This window comes from Anser brachyrhynchus, assembly GCF_964034855.1.
Source record: "Anser brachyrhynchus genome assembly, chromosome: 11".
NCBI lineage: Eukaryota > Metazoa > Chordata > Aves > Anseriformes > Anatidae > Anser > Anser brachyrhynchus.
Window position 1 is genome coordinate 21,201,895 of NC_137706.1, and position 20,332 is coordinate 21,222,226.

The 20,332-nt window shown below is 49.2% G+C and overlaps 1 protein-coding gene across 6 annotated transcripts in view; it reads left to right on the plus strand.

Annotated features, from left to right (window-relative positions):
* GLCE (glucuronic acid epimerase) overlaps window positions 1–20,332 on the plus strand; it is a 46,697-nt gene that overhangs the window by 9,274 nt on the left and 17,091 nt on the right. For 3 of the 6 annotated variants that reach the window (XM_080607161.1, XM_080607159.1, XR_013955834.1), the window contains one exon: window positions 2,459–2,558. Coding sequence is in view for 1 of the 6 variants with exons in the window: in XM_080607157.1 (XP_080463283.1) it covers window positions 6,655–6,695 (41 nt within the window). In the remaining 5 variants the exon portion in view is untranslated. Of the gene's footprint in view, window positions 1–2,150; window positions 2,347–2,458; window positions 2,559–3,185; window positions 6,696–9,301; window positions 11,287–20,332 lie in introns of those variants that run through there. The other 3 variants (XM_080607158.1, XM_080607157.1, XM_080607160.1) reach the window with 3 other exon arrangements.

The window sequence follows — 20,332 nt, forward strand, 5'->3', positions numbered from 1 at the left end:
TCGGGGGACGGCCGAGGAGCGGGGCAGTGCCTGTGCCCAGCACCCGGTGCTGGGTCAGCGCGGAACCAGGCAGCCCCTGGGATTTTAGCGGGGTTTTTGGGAGGGATTCGTGTCGCTGGGTGGGCTCGGGGATAGCTCTGCTGTGTGCGGAGAGCCGGGAGCGCCCAAATCCGAATCGCCCGTTTGGTGCAGGCCTTGGGCCTTTCGTTAAACGTCTCAGCTGTGCTGATCGCCGCTTCAAGGTTGCGGTGGGACACGAGGCAATGGATTTGTGCAGGCAGAAGCTTCCGAGTGGGCACGACGTGGGCAGAAAAGGTAACCTCTGCCGTGCTGCGGCCCTCCTTGCTCAAGCCGCGGCTGCGGAGCGGCTCGGTTTGTGCCACGGCAGAGTTTTGCTCGGGAAGAGCTGGGCACCTCGTGCGTGGTTTGGATCGAAGAGAAGGAATCCGCGTGCGAGGGAGCCGTGAGAAATGGACAAAAAATGAGGGAGGCAGGGAAGAGCCAGCCCCCTTCGGAGGGGATTTGGGGGAGCGCTGGGTCGTATCCCCTGGGAGAGGCAGCGTCTGCCTGCCCCATCCTCAGCGGTCTCCTGGACAGCCGCGTCGCTGCTTTCTCCCGGTAAAAACTTTTTTTTTTTTCTTATCTGGGAGTTGTTCCTCTGTGCCGAGGACGCACAACCTGGGAGGTCTCGCCTCGCTCCTCGAAGGCGCTGCGGCGAGCGATTAAATAATAAAAATGAAGCTCTTGGGGAGAGCGAGGGAAGGCTTTCTGGCGTGGAAGTGCCGGGCACTATTTAAACATCGATGTTGTGCGTGGAGTGCTGCTCGTCTGCTGTAACCTGGCTGCAGGGAAAGTACACGTGGTGCTTTGCCTTTGTTTGCTGCAATTTGTAAATAAGTGCCAAGAAAATGAGGATTTGGTTCTAAAGATGTTTTGAAGGCCACGTATGTATTTTTTCTAAGGAGAATCGTGGCAGACAAGCTGACAATTTAATGGTGCATGATGCACTAATAAAAATGTCTGTGTGGTTGCCTTTAATCCTTTAAAGGAGAGAAAAGAAACACAGCAGTTATCAGCATTCAAAAGGCAAGATGCAGGCTTAAATGTATGCAAAGCCTTGGAGAGGGACTGGAGAAATGTACTGACTGTGTTGCAGAAAGCTTCTGACAGGCACATCGCATCTTTGAAAGTAAGATTTGAATTATTAGAGCTGCCTTTGTTTATTAAATTGAGCCTCCAGAGAGAGGATTATAGGAAGAAACACTGAGCCGGCTCAAGTTGCATTGGCATAAATTTTAATGGGCGATAAAATTTACTTCATTGAGCTAATTCAGTGAGAAAATTCAAATAGACTTTTAAAAAATAATCCAGGTGTGTATTAGGTACCTTAAAAAAAAAAATGGACTTCAAATGCACGAATAAGCCTCCTTTTGTGGAATCCAGTGTGCTTTTAGCGGAGGGTAATCCTTTTAAGACAAGACTACTTCAAGGCGAGCTCCAACAGAAGAGGTTTTGTTTAATTTTAAATTGGGAATGCAAGGGAAGGAGGCAGGAGGGCTAATAGGAGCGTAATTATACGTGCTACTGCCAAGCTGAGGAAGGGCAGAGACCATTAAAATGCCATTTTAGGAGTTAATTATACGGTGGGTCAAGTTGATGCTGGCGTCCCGAGTTCTGTTTAATCCACGTTTATCTGGTGCGTTGAGGATGTTGCCTCCGCGCACCTAATTCCTATTTCGAGAAACTTTTGGTTGCGAAACGCCGTCAGAAACCTTCCAGCCTCCGCAGGCTTTGTGCCCGTTGGCCTTGATTAGGAAATATGCAAAAGCAATAAGGGAGATGGAAAAATCCTCGGCGAATATTTTGGGGCCGGCACACATGCCATAAATAAAGCGTGGCGGTGGAATTTGGTTAGTTAAATCTTTCCTGAAGCTCATTTAATAATTCCAGAGCCTCTGCTACCGCTCCGACGTAGCCGGCTGTAATTTGTTTCAAGGTTAGGCTTTGCCTTGTGCTTTATTAGCTTTTCAGTTTATGTTCTTCCACTCGTGCAGTTCCTCAAGTGAAACTACATAATGGGGTAGCTAAAAGTGAGCTCCTTTAAATATGGGCTTTAAATTGGAATTCTTCGGGAACGTCTAATGAAAGCTCTGCATGAGGCAGATGCCGGGATTTGCTCTTCAATTGGTGGGGTTGTGGTGGGGAGAGCAGATTAGGCTCCTTCGCCGCTGATGTGCTGCCTGGAGGAAGTGACATTTATGCTCTTGATCCTTCAGTGATTCTGCATGTCAAGAGCTGAGCCTTGAAATTCGTCAGCAGTGCTGTCTTAAGAGCAGACAGGACTGAGTAAGAGGATTTCTACAGATAGAGGGGAAGGAATTCAACTCCAGTGGCTGCTGCGGATCCTTAAGTACTCCAATTTTTATTTTTTTTTCCTCTCTCCACATCTCCCCTGTAGGAAATCGCAGAGGGAAATCTCGCTGGGTCGCCCGCCGATGTATTTTTGAAGCTGAAACACCCGAGCCGCGTTCGAATTCGGAGACCTCCCTTTGCTTAAGGTAAGCAAGGAGCAGATCCCCTGCTTCGAATACCCAAAGTGGGGCTGAGTTTGGGGGGGGGGCGCTGCGACGTGCTGGCGCTGCCCAAATAGCGCTCGTCCGGCTGCGAGCTGAGCTGCCAGCCGTGTTCACAGAAGGTGCTGGCTGGAAAATCTCCTCGGCGGGGGGCTTTTATCAGCCCCGTGTGGCCGGTAAGTGAGCCCGTGGTGAAAGGTGCCTGGCTCAGGGGGCCGTGGGGAGCTGCGGTCCTGTTGCCAGGGGATGCGCGGAGCGCGCCAGTGTGCGCAGACAGCGCCGGGAGATCATTCCAGGGGAAGATTATTCCGGAGGAGGCGGCGTGTGAGACCAGGTCTGCGTGCCGTTAGCCTGGCTGCTTGGTTTTGCGTGAGAAAGCTGTTAATTGCGTGATTTTGGGTGCCGTGCAATTAGCTGCCCCGTGAGCTCGAGGTCTGTGGCGCGGAAGAGGCAGGGTTTTAACCCGTTGTACGTGTGGGGAGGATGTAGGGTGCTGGATAAAGCACAGACGTTGAACTGGGGCTTGGCTTTCCACGACGCTCCGATTTTCCAGAAGCAAAAGTTTCTCCTCGTGGTAAATGCAGTGATTTATTTCTTCTTGGTCTTCGACAGTTTCTCTGCTAGTCGTGGTACATCTCGCTGTGCACGAGTTTAGGAAATCTGATTCCAAAGGAGAGGAGCCCGAACCGGAGGCTCGGAAAGCTTCCCAGGGCTTCCAGCGTGCCTCCTGTGTCACAGCTGAAAGATAAAAGCCCTTTCGGAGCTGCTACACCAGAAAAGTGGTTTCAAAGCATTTCAAGATGATTAAAGGGAACTTTAAACTTCTGCCTGATAATTAATACATGCTGCTCTCGTGTGCTTAATCGGCGCTGGGTGAGTTCTGGTTTTCCGAGCCTTGCAGCTGAATTCAGCCTGGGGTGTGCTCCCCGGGATCCTGCTGGGGTTTGAGCCCGGTGTGTGAGCACCCAGCCCGTGCTGGCGTACGGGATCTGTCCTTTGGGATACGTGGTGCAGCAGGACGGTCTCGAGCCCGGAGTGCTTTAAATTCTCCACTTACTCCTAAACGAGCGGAAAGGAGCATTTAGCAATTCAAATAGTCTGGAGTAGCAAATGAATTTTAACTGGGCAGACAGACTTGTGTGGAAATTAAGGCAGTGTTTGCAAAAAAAAAAAAAAAAGCATCCATTTTGTGTTTCTGTGCTGTGCTTCTTCCTCTGTGCAGCTGGAGTGGAAAACAAATGCTCTGAATCCCTTGTGGAGGTTTTATCGGTTGCTCAGAACCTTCCCTCTTCCAGCAGCTCGTGTATTCTGCGAGTGTGCTCCTGAATTGTTTGACTTGTCAAACTCATCATCCTGCCCAGACTTTTTCAAGCTTAACTGATCGTAGAGTATGCTTTTTATTAACATCGAGGCAATAGAATCTGAGAGAATACTCCCATTGAGTTGGGGAGCGGAGTTTTGCTGCCAGGTTTTAAATATATGTTCTCTTAAACTTGCTTGGCAATCTGCTTATGCGAGCATCATGAGTCTTTATATTTGAAATGATTTTTTTTTTTGGAAAAGTAGTGATGAAAGTAGTTGGAGATCTGAATTGCGAGGGATAGATGAAATTAAGCAGCAGAAGCAGTGATGGCAATCTACAAAGCTTTAATGTGTTAATGTAGCCTAGGCATTATACATATTTAGAAGCAGACTAGATTGAATCCTGGAGAAAACGCCGAGGTATTCGGAGACTCCTGTCTCGATCGTGTTTTCCTGTAAGTGATGGAAGGTACGAAACAGTGTTTTGAAGGAGATGCTAAAAATTATTTTGCTGCTGCTAGAACTGTATCGGATATTAATTGCCCCCAAGTTAGCTTTTTATTTTTTATTTTTTAGAAAAATACCGGGGAGGGCGGTGGATACAAGAATGATGTTTGTAAAATTTCCTAGCCCCGCGTAGACCTTATTTTGCTGTCATGAATTATTTAGTGTTTCGAGTCTGCTGTAGTGCTGTATTTAATATGTTTTAAATGACATTGAATCAGTTAATACGATGGAGGAGAAGATCTGGGCGGACTGATAATTAATCTGCCAGGGGGAACAGCAGAAGAGAAGCTGTTGACATAGACTGAACAGTTTATTTTATACAAACAAGGAGCATTTTAGCATCCACTAAAAGGGTATTTTGATCGACCCGGACGGAGCAGCTTCGTGGAGCCGGTGTCTCCACTCCGGCACGGTGCCGTGACCCTGGCTGGAGCCTCTGGATGCACAGCAATATAAAGTAATAATTTATAGGCTCTCAGTGGGGTTGTAAGTGAATAAAGAGTGAATGCATTGAATTTCTGGATGAAAAAAGAGTCCGTAGCATCCAGAAGAAAATAGCTCGGTATTGTAGACCTATTAATTATGTTCCAATATCGAACAGCTGTTGGACAGAAGCACAGGGAGGAAATTCTGTTCCTGGCAGTCAGGCGCAGGGGTGCATGCAGGTACAACTTGGAAAGGAAACTTCTTACAGCGCTGCCGAAAGTGGGGGGTTCTGCCTGCACGTTTGCTCCCCTCCTTCGCTACCAGAGGCACCTGGGGCAGGACTAGAGGCACAGAGCTGGAAGGGACCCACCAGGATCACTGACTCCAACTCCTGGCTCCACGCAGGACCACCCAAAAATCAGACCGTGTGTCTGAGAGCGTTGCCCAAAGGCTCCTTGAGCTCCGGCAGCTCAGTGCCGTGCCCACGTCCCTGGGGAGCCTGTCCCAGCGCCCGACCACCTCTGGGTGCAGAACCTTTCCCTGACACCAGCCTGAGCCGCGTGCTGCCTGCCCCCTCCGTGCTGCTCCTGCCTTCTGCTTGGCCGTTAGTCTGCCTCGGAGCAGCTCCAGGTAAACCACGTCCTTTCGATGCAGCTGGGACTTCCTCGATGACTTTTGCAGGCAGATGCCCTTCAGTGAAGTCTTTTCTTCTTGATGGCCTCGGTTGATGTTTCCAGAGCTAGTTGTTAGATTGGCTTTTTCTGCAGTAGTTCTGTGACGGTCTCGTGCTCTACTTGCGCTTCGGTGGTAGCCCCTTGGCTGCAGTCGTTAGGATGAAGTCCTCCTGGTTTGTTTGATTTATCATCCGTTTTAAATACCTGAGTCTGTGCGTCTGTAGCACGCCTACTGAAGTTTAAAACCAGCTCAGTGAGACGGCGATGGCCTTTAGATTATGGAGGAGATTTTGGCTTTCGTTTATTACTTCTGCCTTGTGTTAATTAAGACTTCAGCTGATTTTTAACTAGAAACACGTGCAAAAAAAAAAAAAAAGTTTCAGAAGGCTCTTCTGAGCTTTGCCACTCAATCAGCGCATCAGTCCTGGGCCTGTCCCGGTGCTGCCCCTTGCCTGCTGGAAGGGGATGGCTGCAGCCCCGTAGCTGCTCCTCCAGTGACCCCGTTCCCTCGCTGGAAATCGATGCTTGAGCTTTCCCTTCCTCCTCCTTCCTCCACCATCATGGTAGACGCTGGGTTGGCTCGTCCACAGGCGCTTCCCTAGCGGGCTGTTTTTTGGGAAGGACCAGCTTCTGCCTGGAAGTCTCCTCGAGCTCGGTTTTGGGCTGTTTCCCTGCTGCTCCCCTCCAGCAGCACCCAAGGGTGAGCGAGCTGTGTTTTTGTGCCCGGGACTTTGTGGGTGCCTTCACCTGGCTGTGAGGACCTTGGCACGTCCCCAGGTGCTGGTAATGGGGAAGGAGGGAGCTCATCCATCTGTCTTCTGGCCAAGTGCACATTAAAGTCGACAAGAGCGGTGGCCTGACTTCCTGGCACTCCGAGGAAATGCTCTTGACGGAGGGTATCTTAGTAATTTGTTGCGTTATGAGGTTTCCATTAGTGCCAACTAATTACATGAACCACGTCGGGTTGGAGTCGCAATTACATTGACCGATGTACAATGATTAGCTTTAATACATGTTTCCGTGTGTAGGAGACGTTTAATTGCTTGCTGTTTTTTTGACGGAGATATTGCTGTTTTCTGTAATTGGGTTTCCCCTTTCTGCGAGTGCCCGTCTGGAGCTAGCAGCCCCTCCGGCAGGAAGACGCGGCCACCGCCGACTGCCTCACGCGATGGATGTGGCATCAGCATTCTGGCAGCTTTGCTAACGGCACTCGGTACGTCTTGCAAGCAAACACTTTGTCTTTGTGTCCGTCTAACAACGTTGGGCCTTGAGCAGGTTTCCCGTAACGCAGCGCTAGCTCCAGCCAAAATCGAAATGGTTTCGGGTCAAACCCGTTGGTCTGTGGTTCTGCTGCTTGGTTTTTATGTGCAAGCGTGTGTAAACGTGGGCAGCCCCATGACGCGTCTTCACGTTAACAGATTTGGTCTGGATGCCCGTGTTTTGCACGGCCGGTGTGCCCTCTGCCTCGTGCCGTGTCGGGGATGCCGCAGGCAGAGGTGAGCAGCGGTGGCAGCTTTTGTGCCTTGCTCTGAATCTTCCGGGCAGCAGCTGTTCCGAAAATCATCCACGGTCCTAGGAAAGGGGCGACTCAAACCCACTCTTTCCATTACTAGTAAGTGCTTATAATGCTCCTGTGCATATGTCTGTATGCACAGATTAGTGAAAGCTTATTGTTTTGCTTAAAATGTTTACTTTGAAAATTCCTTTTATTTAAATTTTTAGTAAAGCCGCTCACACGCAAATGTGGTGAATCGTTTCAGCTCGTCTGTATGCAGCCCGTTTCCGCAGCGCATATTGCTGAATGCGTTCTGCATAAAAAGTATAATCAGCGAAACTATTGTTAAGGTCTAATTGCGAGCTGGATCGTTGCATGTTTGCAGATTTTTTTTGGCAACGCCGTCGCCAGTTGCTCATTAAGAGAACACTTGTGCGAAGATTGTGCTTGCAGTGCTACATTTGTCAATGGCAATCTAGCATTAATAGTACGAACTTTTAAAAATAACTGATGCAACAATAAATCCCCGACAAATACCAAATACATACTAAGTAAGCGTTGTAAAGTTTCAGACAGTGCTTTGAAGTGCTCTGCTAATAAACCGTTTTTACAGTGGCGTGATGGGTTCTGTTCGTGGGGTGATTTAACAGTCTTCATCTCCACAGCGCTTTTGCCTGCAGCAATGTTACATGGTCAGGATTAATGATTAGGTGTAGTATCGTCGTCAGTCTCAGCACATTTTTCTTAATTTATTTTCATTAGATTAATGGCCTCATTGTGGGATAGACATAACTTGTCTATAAAGCAATCGTTGTATTTGTATATAGACGGATAAAGCTCCTCTCCCTCTGCAGCCGTTCTCCTTGCGGCTCCACGTGTCCGGCGTTACCACCTGGCACCTTGGCTAGCAGGGAACTGGGATAAACTGGTGTTAGGTGTGCTGACTTCCACTGTGTCCATCTTCCCAAGCACCAAAGTCTTCCGTTCTTTGGTAAGAGCAAGGCTTTGAGGCCAGCTCAGCCTGTTTCTAAATACTCTCCTGTGGTTCTCATTTTGGAGCTCAGCTCAATGTCTGAACCACGAAGATATTCATAAAAGCTCTAGGAGCGAGCCTGTTGAGTGAATTTCCATTAAGTGGAGATTTCCTGAAGCTTGTTGAAAGCAGGTTTACCTAAAGTAAGCAGTTGTTCTTATGTTTTTGTTAAGGATATTTTTATTTTGGCAAACGTTCTTCCTCCGAAGAGGCAGAGCCGCTCAAATCTCGAAACGCTTGCAATCTGTCTGCTACCTACCTGCAGAATAGGACTTGCAGGCTGTGTTTCTGTAACTTGCCGTGTTCTGGGAGGCAGCTAACAGTGCTGGTCGTTGCTGTGCATCGGGAGTTAGCATAAGAGGCGGTGTAGTTCAAGGGTTGACATCTTTCCTCAAATCTGTGCAGCAAAAACATATTTGTCTCTAATCTGTGCAGCAAAAACATATTTGTGCTAAAATAAGAATTGGTAACAAGGGTGGAGTTTGTGTTTAGATGTGCAGTTCAGGAATTCCTGCTGCAAAATGTGCTCCCTGCTTCGACAATGAAAGGTCTTCTGTGGAATCTAAAATCAAAATATTTCAGATCGGAAGGTTTAATTCAGATTAAGGTTCAATTTCTGTCGTTGTCTCTTCCTCCTTGCTTCCTCCCTCGTGACCTTGCATTTTTCATGGTGTAGAACAGACCGGGTAGAGAGGAGGAGAAAAGGTGAGGAAAGAGCTTGTTGCGTAACCCATTGCTCGTGCCTTTGCTTCAGTATGTTCTGCTCAGCTTAAGCACTTGTTTTAACTTGTGCTTTTGCTGTGGGAGTGAATGAGAGAGTCACTGGGAGGCTCTGGAGAATATCCTCTGCGTGGGTTTTAGTTTCTGCCTCAGGGTCCTGGACAGCACTTCTTGCCATTGGAAAATGTGTGTTTTTGGAAAAAGAAAGCGTTGCTTTAGTCGTATCTGATTTGCTGCAAGTCGTACTTGAAAGGTCAAGTGTGCTGGTCTGTAGCTAAGCACGTGAGTGTCCTTGGGCCTGGGTTCATTTTCGGATGATGAGAAAGCATTCTGGGTTTGTGGTTTCTTGCGTGTAAATTTTTGCATATGCTGATCGCTTTGGAGATGCTTTGTAATGAGGGAATTCTGAATTAAATTGGACTTTCTTAATTTTTAAGCTTTTTCTTAAAGCTTCTTTAAGCCTGCTTTGCTTCTCCTCAAAATAGCAAACCTGATTGCATCCTTCCTGTTTATTCCTTCTTTCTCTGAAATCTTCCTTGCTGTTAAACTTGCGGTAGCAGTGCTGCCTACCTTTGCGGGGGAGAGGAAGAATTGCTCTTGTTGATGTTTCACAGCAGTTTATTTAAAATAGAAAAAATCGACTCCTACGTCTGCAGAGCTGAAGTTGCTTTGGAAAAAAACCAAAACAGGTAAACCACAAAACAATTTCTTCTAGCAACAGGAACAAACGCACGGGGTGGTGATGACTTAACCTGTTTTGGAAGAGAGAATACTTTTCTACCAGTTCTGACTCATTGTCCAAACGCACTGTGTGTTTATACAAATACGCATTCATACATCATTTATTGACACGTAGCTGGTGCATGGTCCACGAGGCTCGGTCTGAGTCACGATCAAAGAGCGCGCGTCTACTGCAGGTCTTACCTTTCACCTGAGGCACTGGGGAGACAGGTGCAATTGGGGCCTTTTTGGAGGAGAACGGCTGAATATGAGAAATGCCTTTATCTGGCTTGTGTCGTGTAAATAATTATTTTTTCTTGAATGGAATAACATAAAACGTGACTGCGCTACAGGCTTGTGGTAAGCGTGTGCAATCCAGCAGTGAAACTGCATTGCTCCTGGCATCTGAAGCAAAGCTCCCATAGGTTAATTTGTGTAAAATGAGACACGAGAAGAGAGTAGAAGGAAAAAAAGAAAAGTGGGGTGTGGAGGAGGTGCAGTGAGAAGTCAGGAACAGCCCCTGCAAGGCTGAAGTTGTGCGCGGTGGTCTGCTCCCATCGCCGCGTCTCGCCGGGATCCCACCGAGTTTGGATTCACTCGAACAACAGCTTGCAGGCCAACGCGGAGTCTACAGTAAATGGAGCTGGAGAGTCACAGATTTAAAAAAAAAAACACATGCTGATTTCCTTAAGGGTTTGTTCTGTAACACAGCTCTGAAACTTAGCTGCCTGCTTGCCTGGGAGAAAGGAGAGCATGTCGCTCGGTGCCGAGCCGCTCCCAGGGAAGCGGTGTTCTTGGCTGGCGGAGCCGGTCGTTTTCTCCTCTGCTCCACCTTTTAAAAATAATGGATTTTAAAAAGCAGAGGAGATCGATGCCAGGTTCCAAGTCCTGCAGTGACTTGCGTGCCAGGTGATAATAGCGGGGTGGCTGCAAGGGTTTGGATGAGCACAAACGTAACCCAGAAGCATTATGTGCAAGCCTGTCTGACAGCCAGGTCGTGGGCTCAGCTAGTCTGGGACACTCAAGTGTTTCAGGAGGAGAGTTAAGAGAATTTGTTGACAGCAGCTGCTCGTGTGCTAAAACAGTTCAAAACCACGGTCAGTGCTGCAGGTACGGAACAACACCGCGGCTCCGGCAGCCCAGTCCCACTCCTCTGTGCGAAAATCCAGCTGGGAGCATCACCGGAGGGCCTGCAGCTCAAATTAATCCCATCAAACGATGAGCCTGGAGAGGAAATGGAAACCATCGTGTAGCCTCAGACAGAAATCAGTCTGTGCTTATTAGGATCAAGGTTATTCCCCTGCCAATAATTCCCCTTGAGACACATGAAGTCTCTGACAGCATCTTTTGCTTAATAATGCAGCCAGACACGAGGGTCAGCTCCAGGGTTTTTTCATGGGACCGATCCCAAGCAGAAAATCGGGAAGATGATGTTGTCAAGAGCAGTAAGTTTGGGTTGCAGCTCTCTGTTCTGCAGGGTGCTTGCTAACTAGAGTTCAAAGAAATTTGAGTGCAACTTCTTAAATACTGAGTGTCTTGTTACAAGATTTTAATTTGGTGTGTCACAACAGGAAGAGCAGCTAAAATCTATTTTGAGAAGTGGAGCCAAAGGTCTTTGGAGGCTCCCTCTGGATTAGCATTGACCATAAACACAAATTTGGAGCCGAGCATTGTCTCTTTGTAAACCCTCTCCTCTCTTGAATATAAGAAATTGCAGTCGGGATGTCTTCACCCCCCCTAATTACTGAGGTGGAAGCGGGGAGGAACCTTGGTCACAGAGGCTGATGGATAACAAGTCTTGTAAGCAGAGCTGCTGTGTACAGCCAGGATATCCGTGTAAGTTCATAATTTCTGGGGTTTAAGAGCTGTTTTTATTGGGATGACTCGACTGGTCCAGCACTCGGTGCGGAGAGCGGTGGGGTAAGGGAGGGACCGCGGGGAAGCTGCCGATCCCGAAGGGCAGGCCGGGGCTGTGCGTGCAGGCCGGGAGCTGCTCTTCCAGTTCGCTTCGTCAAAAGCCTTTTCCTTCCACGTGAGAATTGTGCAAGCCGTGTCCTCTGGTGTGAGTGGTGGTGGTTTGGAGTGATTTTACCAGCCTGCGAGAAGTCCTTCAGCATGTGGAGGACCCCTCATGGGGGTCCTTTGGTGGATATCTTTGGTGTTCCAGGGAATCCAGATGAAGTCAATTTTCTCTTATATTTTTTGGGAAGCTAAGACTTGCACAGTTTTCAGGATTGAGCTAGGAAAGGAAAACCTCCTTTGGAGGAAATCACTCCTCCGTGGGTGCACTCAGTTTAATGGATGTGACGTGCAGCAGCGATGTTTTAAAGACCGATGCTCCTTGTGGTGAAGCCTCACGGTCTCGAGGGGGCTGCAGGCTGAAAACTTGTTGGCGAGGTGCAGAGAGTTGCTCCAAGAACACAATGGCACTCGGGAACGGACTCCTCAGGCTGCCCTTTTACCTTTCTGCTTGTGACTCTTCCCTGTTGGCTCCTTGAGCCAATTTCCTTCTGGGTGGGAGCATCCCATCTGTGGAGTGCTTTAGGGCATGCTCCAGCTGCTTGCTGGATTTTACTTTTACTTTTTTTTTTTGCCAAAGTACAAAAAGCAACTTTACAAGCTCCTACTTGAAGCTGTTAGACAAACTGAATAGAGCCATTAGTGTAACATCTATCCTCCATTAGCTAAACGTTTCTAAATGTTGTAGAGCGCAGTGAAATATTAATTTTTTTTTCCTACTTCAGTCCAATTATTACCACTTTACTAGGGAATGACACTGGGAAAAGGGAGTTTTTGCAGGGGAGGCATGGACACGCTGTTATGCTGCCTCTCCTAAGGACAAACCACTTACACTTGCTGAAGTCCCATTAGACGGGGATGAAATTAAATCAACTGCTCCAGGAAATGAGACAAACGTTCCATCAAAAAAAAAAAAATCCGTCCAACTGTAACAACTGGTTTTGATATTCACACAGTGAAGCAGAGAGCGCTTGCAGAGACGTCGGATAGAGGAGACTTGGCTGTGAAGGGGCTCTCGCAGACAACTCGGCCCTGCTTCTGCCCCCTTACTTGTGCCCTGGTATTCGAACTTGCCCCATGAAAGGACTCTCGCCCCTTCTCCTGCCCCCCTAATTTCCATTCCCAGCGAGTATTTGGTGGCTGAGCGTCCTTGTTTCCTGGGGAAGCTCCCAGCACAGCCCTGCCTTCCCTCACCCTGCTGCCGCCCGCATCCTGCTGCTGCGGTCCTGGTGCTGGGGCTGCTCCGTGGCCCGCGGCCCCTTGCCCTTTTTGTCAAAAATCGGCCTGCTGAAGTTTAGTTTGCAATGCTGTGTGACCCCCAGGTACTTTCAAAGCTCAAAAATAAACACAAAACAACAACAAAGCCATCCTGTTTAACAGGACAACTTCTGTAATTGTGTATTTTCTTTTTGGTCCGGAATAATTTGCATTTGTTGACTTTTTTCCTTTTCTAAACGTCCCTCCTGGTTTCTTAATCATCCCGTTTTCCTCTGTCCTTGGGGCGCTTTGCAGATGTGCTGCGTGGCGGCGAGGCCCGCCCCGGTTAGTGAAGGCCTTGAGGAGAGCCGAGGGGCCCGCGCGGTGCTGGGCCCGCTCCGTGCTGGGTCCCCTGGTCCCCCCGGATCGGCCGCGGCCTCGCAGGCTCCTTTGGGCTCCTTTGTGTCCCGTTACAGGCGTTCAGATCGTGGATGAAATGTCTCGGGGTGTATGGGAAGACCTGACGCATCCCGGCCCTGAGAATGTCAGGGTAGAACGCCTATAAAATGCGTATTTATTTTTCCAGCAGGGATGGGTGTACAAAGGTCACAAAAATGAGGAATTTGAAACCGCAGAAGAATTCTAACGTTGATATTTCCTGCTGTCTGTACGAAAATGGAGCCGGTTGATTGCTCCAGTTGGCAAAAGCCCTTTAAAGCAAGGCGAGGCCTTCCGGCCCGAGCTGGGAGCAGCCGGGCACCCGCGCCCCAGGCCGGGCCTGCGATCCCCAAACACAAACCCCGAGGTTTTACAGTTTTCTCTCTCATGGAGGAAAGCCTTCTTGATGGGTAGACTTAAAATTCTAGCAACCCACGTGGAATTTGAAAGCTATAAATCGTGTCAAGCCCGCGTTACGTTCCGGGTTGCGCGTGGAAGTCTGTACTAATAATTGTAGGTATGCATCCCCGTCCTGCTGGAAGCACAAACTGGAGGAATCTCAGAAATGTGTGTTGGATGTTTAACAGTAATCACCTTCTGTATTAAAAACAGAAATAAGCAGTTCACTGTCATGGCTTTACAGAATAATTCGCAGCTGATGCAGTTTGCTATCAGGTAGCTTTCGGCGTGCTTTTATATCGTTTCTGATTTTATTCTGCCCTGCTTTTTCATCAGCTCTTCTAAGGAGCTGGAGTAGAAAGGATTAAAAATAAATAAGTAAAAGGCTATCTCCGTCGTATGCCTTATTACCTGCCTGTATGCAGTTGTGGGCTCTATTCTAAAAACCAGAATTCAAGTTACTGTAAAAGCTAGCTCTGCCTTTGTTGTGAGCTTCAATAAAAACAGGATTTGTGCGTTATCTTGGTCTCCCTAGTATCCAGCCCTGCTGCCTTCTCCTAATCTCTGGCTTGCCAAATATGAAAAAATGTAGAAACGGAAGGTTTCCAAACACATTTGCCAGGGTTAATGCCAGAGTCTAAACACAAACTCTGCCGGGACAGGTTGTTACTGGGAGCAGCGCTGGGTGGAAGGGGTGGGCTGAAAGAAGCCCAGAACCTCCTCCTGAAGGCGCTGCCTGGGGTCCCCAGCGCATGGTACGTGTGCTTTTGTCTTTTGAAAGTGGGATTTTGGGAACAGGGACGTGCTTGTGCTGTATTGCTTCGGCTCCTGTCGGGTGCTTGTGCCTGCTCGTGCTGGGTTGTGTCCGCCTTGTTTCTGTGTGAAAACCAGGAAAGTAGCAGTAAGTGATTGTAATCCCAGCTTCTAAGGCTTCCTGGGAAAATCCCTTTAATGAAGTTTCTCACTGGCATTGCTTGTTGTTGTGCAGGTTGTTTGCTCTGGAAATACTTGGGGAAGCAGCACAATTTTGCTGAAACCTTTAATTCAGCAATCGGGTAACTGCCACCAGTGAGCGACTCCTTCCCGAAGAACTATCTGCACACAGCATCGAGGTTTGCTGAGCAATAAAAGTGAGGCACTTTTAGACGGTTTCTCTGACTTAAAGCAAATTTTATTTATCTGCTATAAGCTCCGTTGCTTCCTTAACCTCTGCTTTTTGAATAGTGAAAGAGGGAAGAGGGAACCTACCTGCATAATACGTAGGAACGTAACAGAGTGGTTTATGCTGATAACGAGCCACAAACATCAGCGAAGCAGCAGGGTTTTGGGCTTGACAGGGGTTGAAGCCTCCAGGAGAGCACTTTGGGGTGGCACATGGGGGCTGCCAGCACATTTGCTCCCTGAAACCGGTGCTGGTCATGCTGTGCTTTGCAGACCCTGCGTGGCTGTGCTCGCTGGGAGGTGAGATCCCCTACAGAAGCTGCACGAGGCTTGCTGGGTGATTACCAAGCAAAATTGTGCTCTGCTGAGGGCGTTGGACGAAGCCTTGAAGGTTCATCCGCTTAATATGAATCTCGTGTGATTTTTAGGGTCAGCTGTGCATCCTCCAAAGCATCGCACTCGCTCCTTTTTAAATGGTGGCAGTGTTCGAACTAGAAAGGCTCTTCTATTTTTACTTGAAGGCTGCATGCAAGCAGGCTTGCCAAATACATGCCAGATGTCTGAGCTGTACTTTGGAGCGCGCTTTGTATGGGATTCTTGTAGGCATTGTCATGAATTGGCAGCAGGAGCGCCGGCATCGCTGCTCTGTGGCTCTCCTGTTGTTGGTGGAGCGCTGTCGGGAAGGAAAACGTGGGGCCGTGGTTCCTGCTGAAACCCGCGCTGCCTGTCGGGCTTGGAATGGCTGGGAGAAAACGATCGTGTATTGAATCATTGGGATTTTCTAGCCGAAGCTATAAGGGGATCCTGGTAGGAACAAGTGGAAAGCACAAAGCAACTTGGGGCTTCCTAGCGGCAAGAAGGTGGGAGCTTGGCACAGGAGTGGCAGGCTTTCCTCGTCTGTTCGCGTTGAAAGGTCTGTCAGAGCAGAACGCAGGAGCACAGTTTTCTGCAGAGGAGGAAATCTGTGCTGCTCTGGCTGCTCGGAGCTTAGGGCCGTGATTTCTCAGTTCCTAGGAAGGCGCAGGAGGAGGGAGCCTGGCTGGGCTCCGCGCCGGGGGCTGCGTCGTGCAACGGGGTGGAGGAACCAAGCAGCATGTCGTGGCTGCTAACGCGTATGGAACTGCATGAGACAGCTCCAAACGTCTCTGATAAGCCAGGAAAATGTGAAGTGGTAGTGAAAAATCTCATTTTGGTCCGAAGTTACGTGTTTTTCCATTAATTTACAGGGGAAACACATCTGCTGATGGAAGCAGCAGCGGCGATGCTCTCCAGCAGCAGCCTGGCGGCTCTTCGGGTCTGTCAGGGAGCGACGTTTCTGATGTTGCCCTCACTCCTCAAAAATGAGGAAAACAAAGCGTCAGGCTCGTGTTTTAGTTCGCTCAGTGAGTGTTTTCAGTAGAGACAGGTAAACAAGCGAGAGATCCGGATGGCTTCCCCAGCCACATCAGGGCAGCCACGCGTGACGCGCAGAGCTTGTCCTGAAGCAGGCGATGCCAGACCCAAGGGAGACGTGGCTTTCGTGTTTTGGTAAAGCTGCATCGCTAAGCAAAGGGGGTTTGCTATTTTTTAAGCATCGCTGTATTTCTGAGCATTGCTCTAAGCCCTCGACATGCTAAGAAGTATAACCTGGTGATGTGTGGCCAGGAGCTTTCTCCTGCATTGTTGTGGGCTGCACACCTTAAACACAATTTTTTAGTACAGTTCCTGAATCTGGCCTAGAATTATGTTGGAAATCCTGTATTTGTGGCTTGAAAAGCAAGGTTTCTTCCTCTCAAAGACCGGTGATTTCAAGTTTAGTAATGGTAAGTTTTCTGCCTGTTCATAATCCACATTAAGTCACTCTTCAGTGGCAGACCTTAGGTGAAGTTGGTTTAAACATTGTGTTTCAGATTAGCTCTTGCTGCAGATAATAAAAATGGCTATAAAAATGTTAGTCTTGACCCTGCTGATATTGGAAGATCCTTATTTTTGTAATAAATTCCCGTTCTGGCCTCCCTCCATGCCTTCTCCAGGTGCATATGCTTTGCTATCATGCCGTCAGAAGGGGAGCAGGGGCAGGAACCTGGGCTTTTTTGTCTTACCAGCCTCTGAGATGTACACGCAGAGTGTTGAGCTGCGGGAAGGATTTCTGAAGTAGCTGTGTTCCGACTTCTTAGAGCTAAATAGACCCTGACTTAGTGGTTTATCCTCTCTCCAGCGGCACGATCAAAATTTAAATTACTGCTGGTGTACTGGATCGGTCCTTGCATTAAAGGAATTTGGCCTCACATCCTCGCTGTCGGGAAATGAGGTTATGGGGGTTGTGCCCTCCAGCAGAGAGCTGGGATCCCGGCCACGAGCTTCCCATTGCACCAGTGGCCGTGGGGCGGTGGCGATGCCCGGGTGTTAGAGACAGCGTGGCTAAAAACACTAAAAAACTCTTTATACATTAACACTTTTTCATAATAATTCTGCCTAACAGAAAGCTTGCACACGGGTGCAGGGGATGTGATGCGCTGCGAGGATCGCAGCTGTTAAACGTTCTGTGCCACGCCGCTTCCAAACAGCGCTTAAAATAACTTGTGGACAAAAATCGCTTTTGTGCTCAGATGCTTTTAGTTTGGGAAAGGCAAACGGTTGCAGCGAACGCCGCGCTGCTGCTCCGTGACAGCAGCCACCGGCGCTTCCATGACACACGGCCGTGAGAAGTGCTGCGGGAGCCGGGCGGGGACGGGGTTTTAGGGGCATTTAACATTTTGCCGCTCTCCGTCTTCAGGATGCAACGTGTCTTTTCCTTACAAAGGCGGTGACAAATAGGAGCTGACATGGTGATGGGGTAGTTGCCAGCGCCGGTGATTAAATGTGACCGGTATTGAGACGGCGGGATGGGAGTGATGGCTGCGTTGGAGAAGCCGGCGGCAGAGTTACCACGGAGGCTGGGCTTAGGGACAAAAACTGTGCTAATCAAGCCAGACTTGGTGCTCAGGTAAAAACACGTGGCTTGTTGATGTAAATAACCGGTGGAATTACACCCTCGTGAACCCTCCTTGCCACTCTTGGGCTGCTTGCAGCTGTGGGTTGAAGCAGTCTGCAGGCGTGGGGTGCGAGCTGGGTGCTGCTGCTCGGCAAGGGGCTGCAGAGCAAAGTGTGAGGAGGGATTTGTGGAGTCTGCTTTTCTCTGCCGTAGGGCTGTGGGATGGAGCAGGTGCTGTCCCCGCGCACAAATCAGCGCCGCTGCCCGCAGTGGATTTATGGGGACGTTAGCTGGGACGTTAACCCAGCGGTTAACAGGGTTAACTTCGCGGGCATCCCCCTCCGTCGCATCTCACCAGGCAGCGCTGCAAGGGGAAAGGTGCGAGCAAGGGGCTTCACCTCCTTGTTTTGGGGTCGGGCTTTTATGTCATGAAGGCAAATGGTGGGAATGACACGTTTTACGTGGAAGTGAGAAGCCAGGGATGTGCTGGGGAAGACAAAAAGGAGCAGCTGCAACCCCTGTGCCTGCGGTGCGGTCGGCACACGTACCTGCACCAGCTCCTGTGAATTCAGCACAGCTGGCAGTTGCAGGTCCCAGGCTCTCTGCAGAGACGACAGCTCGGGTGCTGCTTAAAAGTCACCTGGGGCTGTTGGTGGGAACTCCCCGGTCACCGGCCCCAAAATAAGCGTGCTGAGAGCCGCTTCCCTCCAGCTGGCATCTCCTCGGTGCTGTGAGCGGCTTCCAGGAGGGCACAGCTACTGGAGCGGACACGTGCTGAGGCTTTTTGGAAAGCGGTTTGAGCCGGGTTTGGTAGCGGCAGCATCCAGGACAAGCGGGTCCCGTCTGCAACAGGCACAGCCACGGAAAGGGCTGGGGGGCAGCTGCCCCGGCTGCTCGCTTCTGGCAAGGAGGGAGCCCAGCTCCCTGCCACGGCACCAGCAGCTCCTCCGAGAGCCCCGTCCCTTGGTGCTGCTGCCTCGAGACTCGTTAGGGCATTTACGCGTGGCTTCCAGAGCCTAAATATAAGGAGACCGATGGAACGGTTTTGTCTTTCGCTTCGTTAATCTGTGTAGTAACACTGTGATACTTGATAGCTTGGAAGGAGGCATCGTAATGCCTCTGTGAGCAGCAGCTAGATTTCAGAGTTATTGTTTGTGCCGGTAGTGAGGGGTTTAATAGCTTAATCCATCTGCAAAGTGAGTAGATTTATTGGGCTGTACAACGAATGGGCTCGTAATTACAGCAGCAGTCCTATGAACTGGCCGTCCTGATAAGGCAGGGAAGTATGGCATGCAGAAGTGACTTCATCAAAGTTCTGTAGCAGTACCCTGTACTAAATTTACTGAAATTAAAACGAAAGGCACCTTGGTAGTCCTTCCTGGGTGAGCGAGAGCTTCCTGAGCATTGGGACCGGCCGCCTGGGCTGGGGCACGCAGACCGAGTGGGTACGCACAGAAACCCCGATAAGCTCATCGCTTGCACCGCGAGCCAAGTGGCTGCCTGCCCAGCGTCGTTGGCACTTATTTATTTATTTTATGTGTAGCTGAGATTGCAATTACGCTCTGAGCCGTAGTAGATTTCCTTTTTAATTAGTGCAGCCTGATAAATACTTTACAAAGCACGCAGTATATTCTGGAAGTAAGAAAGAAGACCGATGCTCGCTCTGTAGGACAAGAAACGTAAACAGTCTTGTAAACAGTCTTGTTGCTTTGGGATTTTCCCGCAGTTAACCGTTATACATAGCATGAGGGGAAACTTGAAATAAATTCCTGGATGAAGGTTCCTCCCCGTGTTTTAGATCCTTTCTGTCCGGCAGCCCACAGATGGAGAGTTGGAAGCAGCGAGGATTAGGCAGTAAATCTGCGCTAAAGAGCCGCGGCAGAGGCTGGTAATCTGTGCTCAATTATGGCAGATACGTTCATTTGGTTGCACGCTGCTGCAATTTCCTAGCGCTTAAGGAAGAAAGAAGCCACCCTGGCGGCACACCGGGTATTAAAATACCGGCCGAATATGGGCTCTGTACAAATCACGCATACACAAAATGGTAGAAACAAGGCTTGGCTGCTCGGACCAGTTGGCCGGGCCCTGATAAATTCTCATCTTGTCAGAATATTTCCAGCGGTTGTCCCCGGTGCGTAGCGTTGTGCAAAACGCCGCCAGCCTGCCAGCAGCGTGGGGCAGCAGGCAGGGGTTTTAGGCAGGGCATCGACGGGTTTAGGACGCAGGCAAAACACATTTGGGAAGCGTGGAGCTGTCAGGAAGTTTCAATAATCCGTAAATGTCTCATTTTAAGGCGTAAGTGAGCTTTGGCAAAGGATGAGGAGTTTTGATATTAAATTATCCAAAAGATTTAATTTTCTGCAGTTATTAAAAACAAGCCCCGAGTTCTTTTTTTTTTTCTCTCTCTCTGTTACAAAACATGGGGCTAGTCTTAATGACTGACCGAACAGTGTTTTGCTGCGTGTAACGAACGGGAAATGGGGGGAAAATTCTGCCTGAGGTTTGTGTGTAGCCAAGTATAACTTTTAGATCAGGCTATTATTGAAGTTCCAGTGTCTCTTCTTTAAATATTGGGTTAAACGTATCTCAGATTGGCAGTCGCTGCTCGGGTTTTTTTCTCCCTGCGCTAAACGGCTTAGCCCGGCGTAGAGGCTTCAAAGTAAATAGGTAGCTTATCGCTATTCGGCAGAAATCCCTGGTCTTAAGTAAAAATAC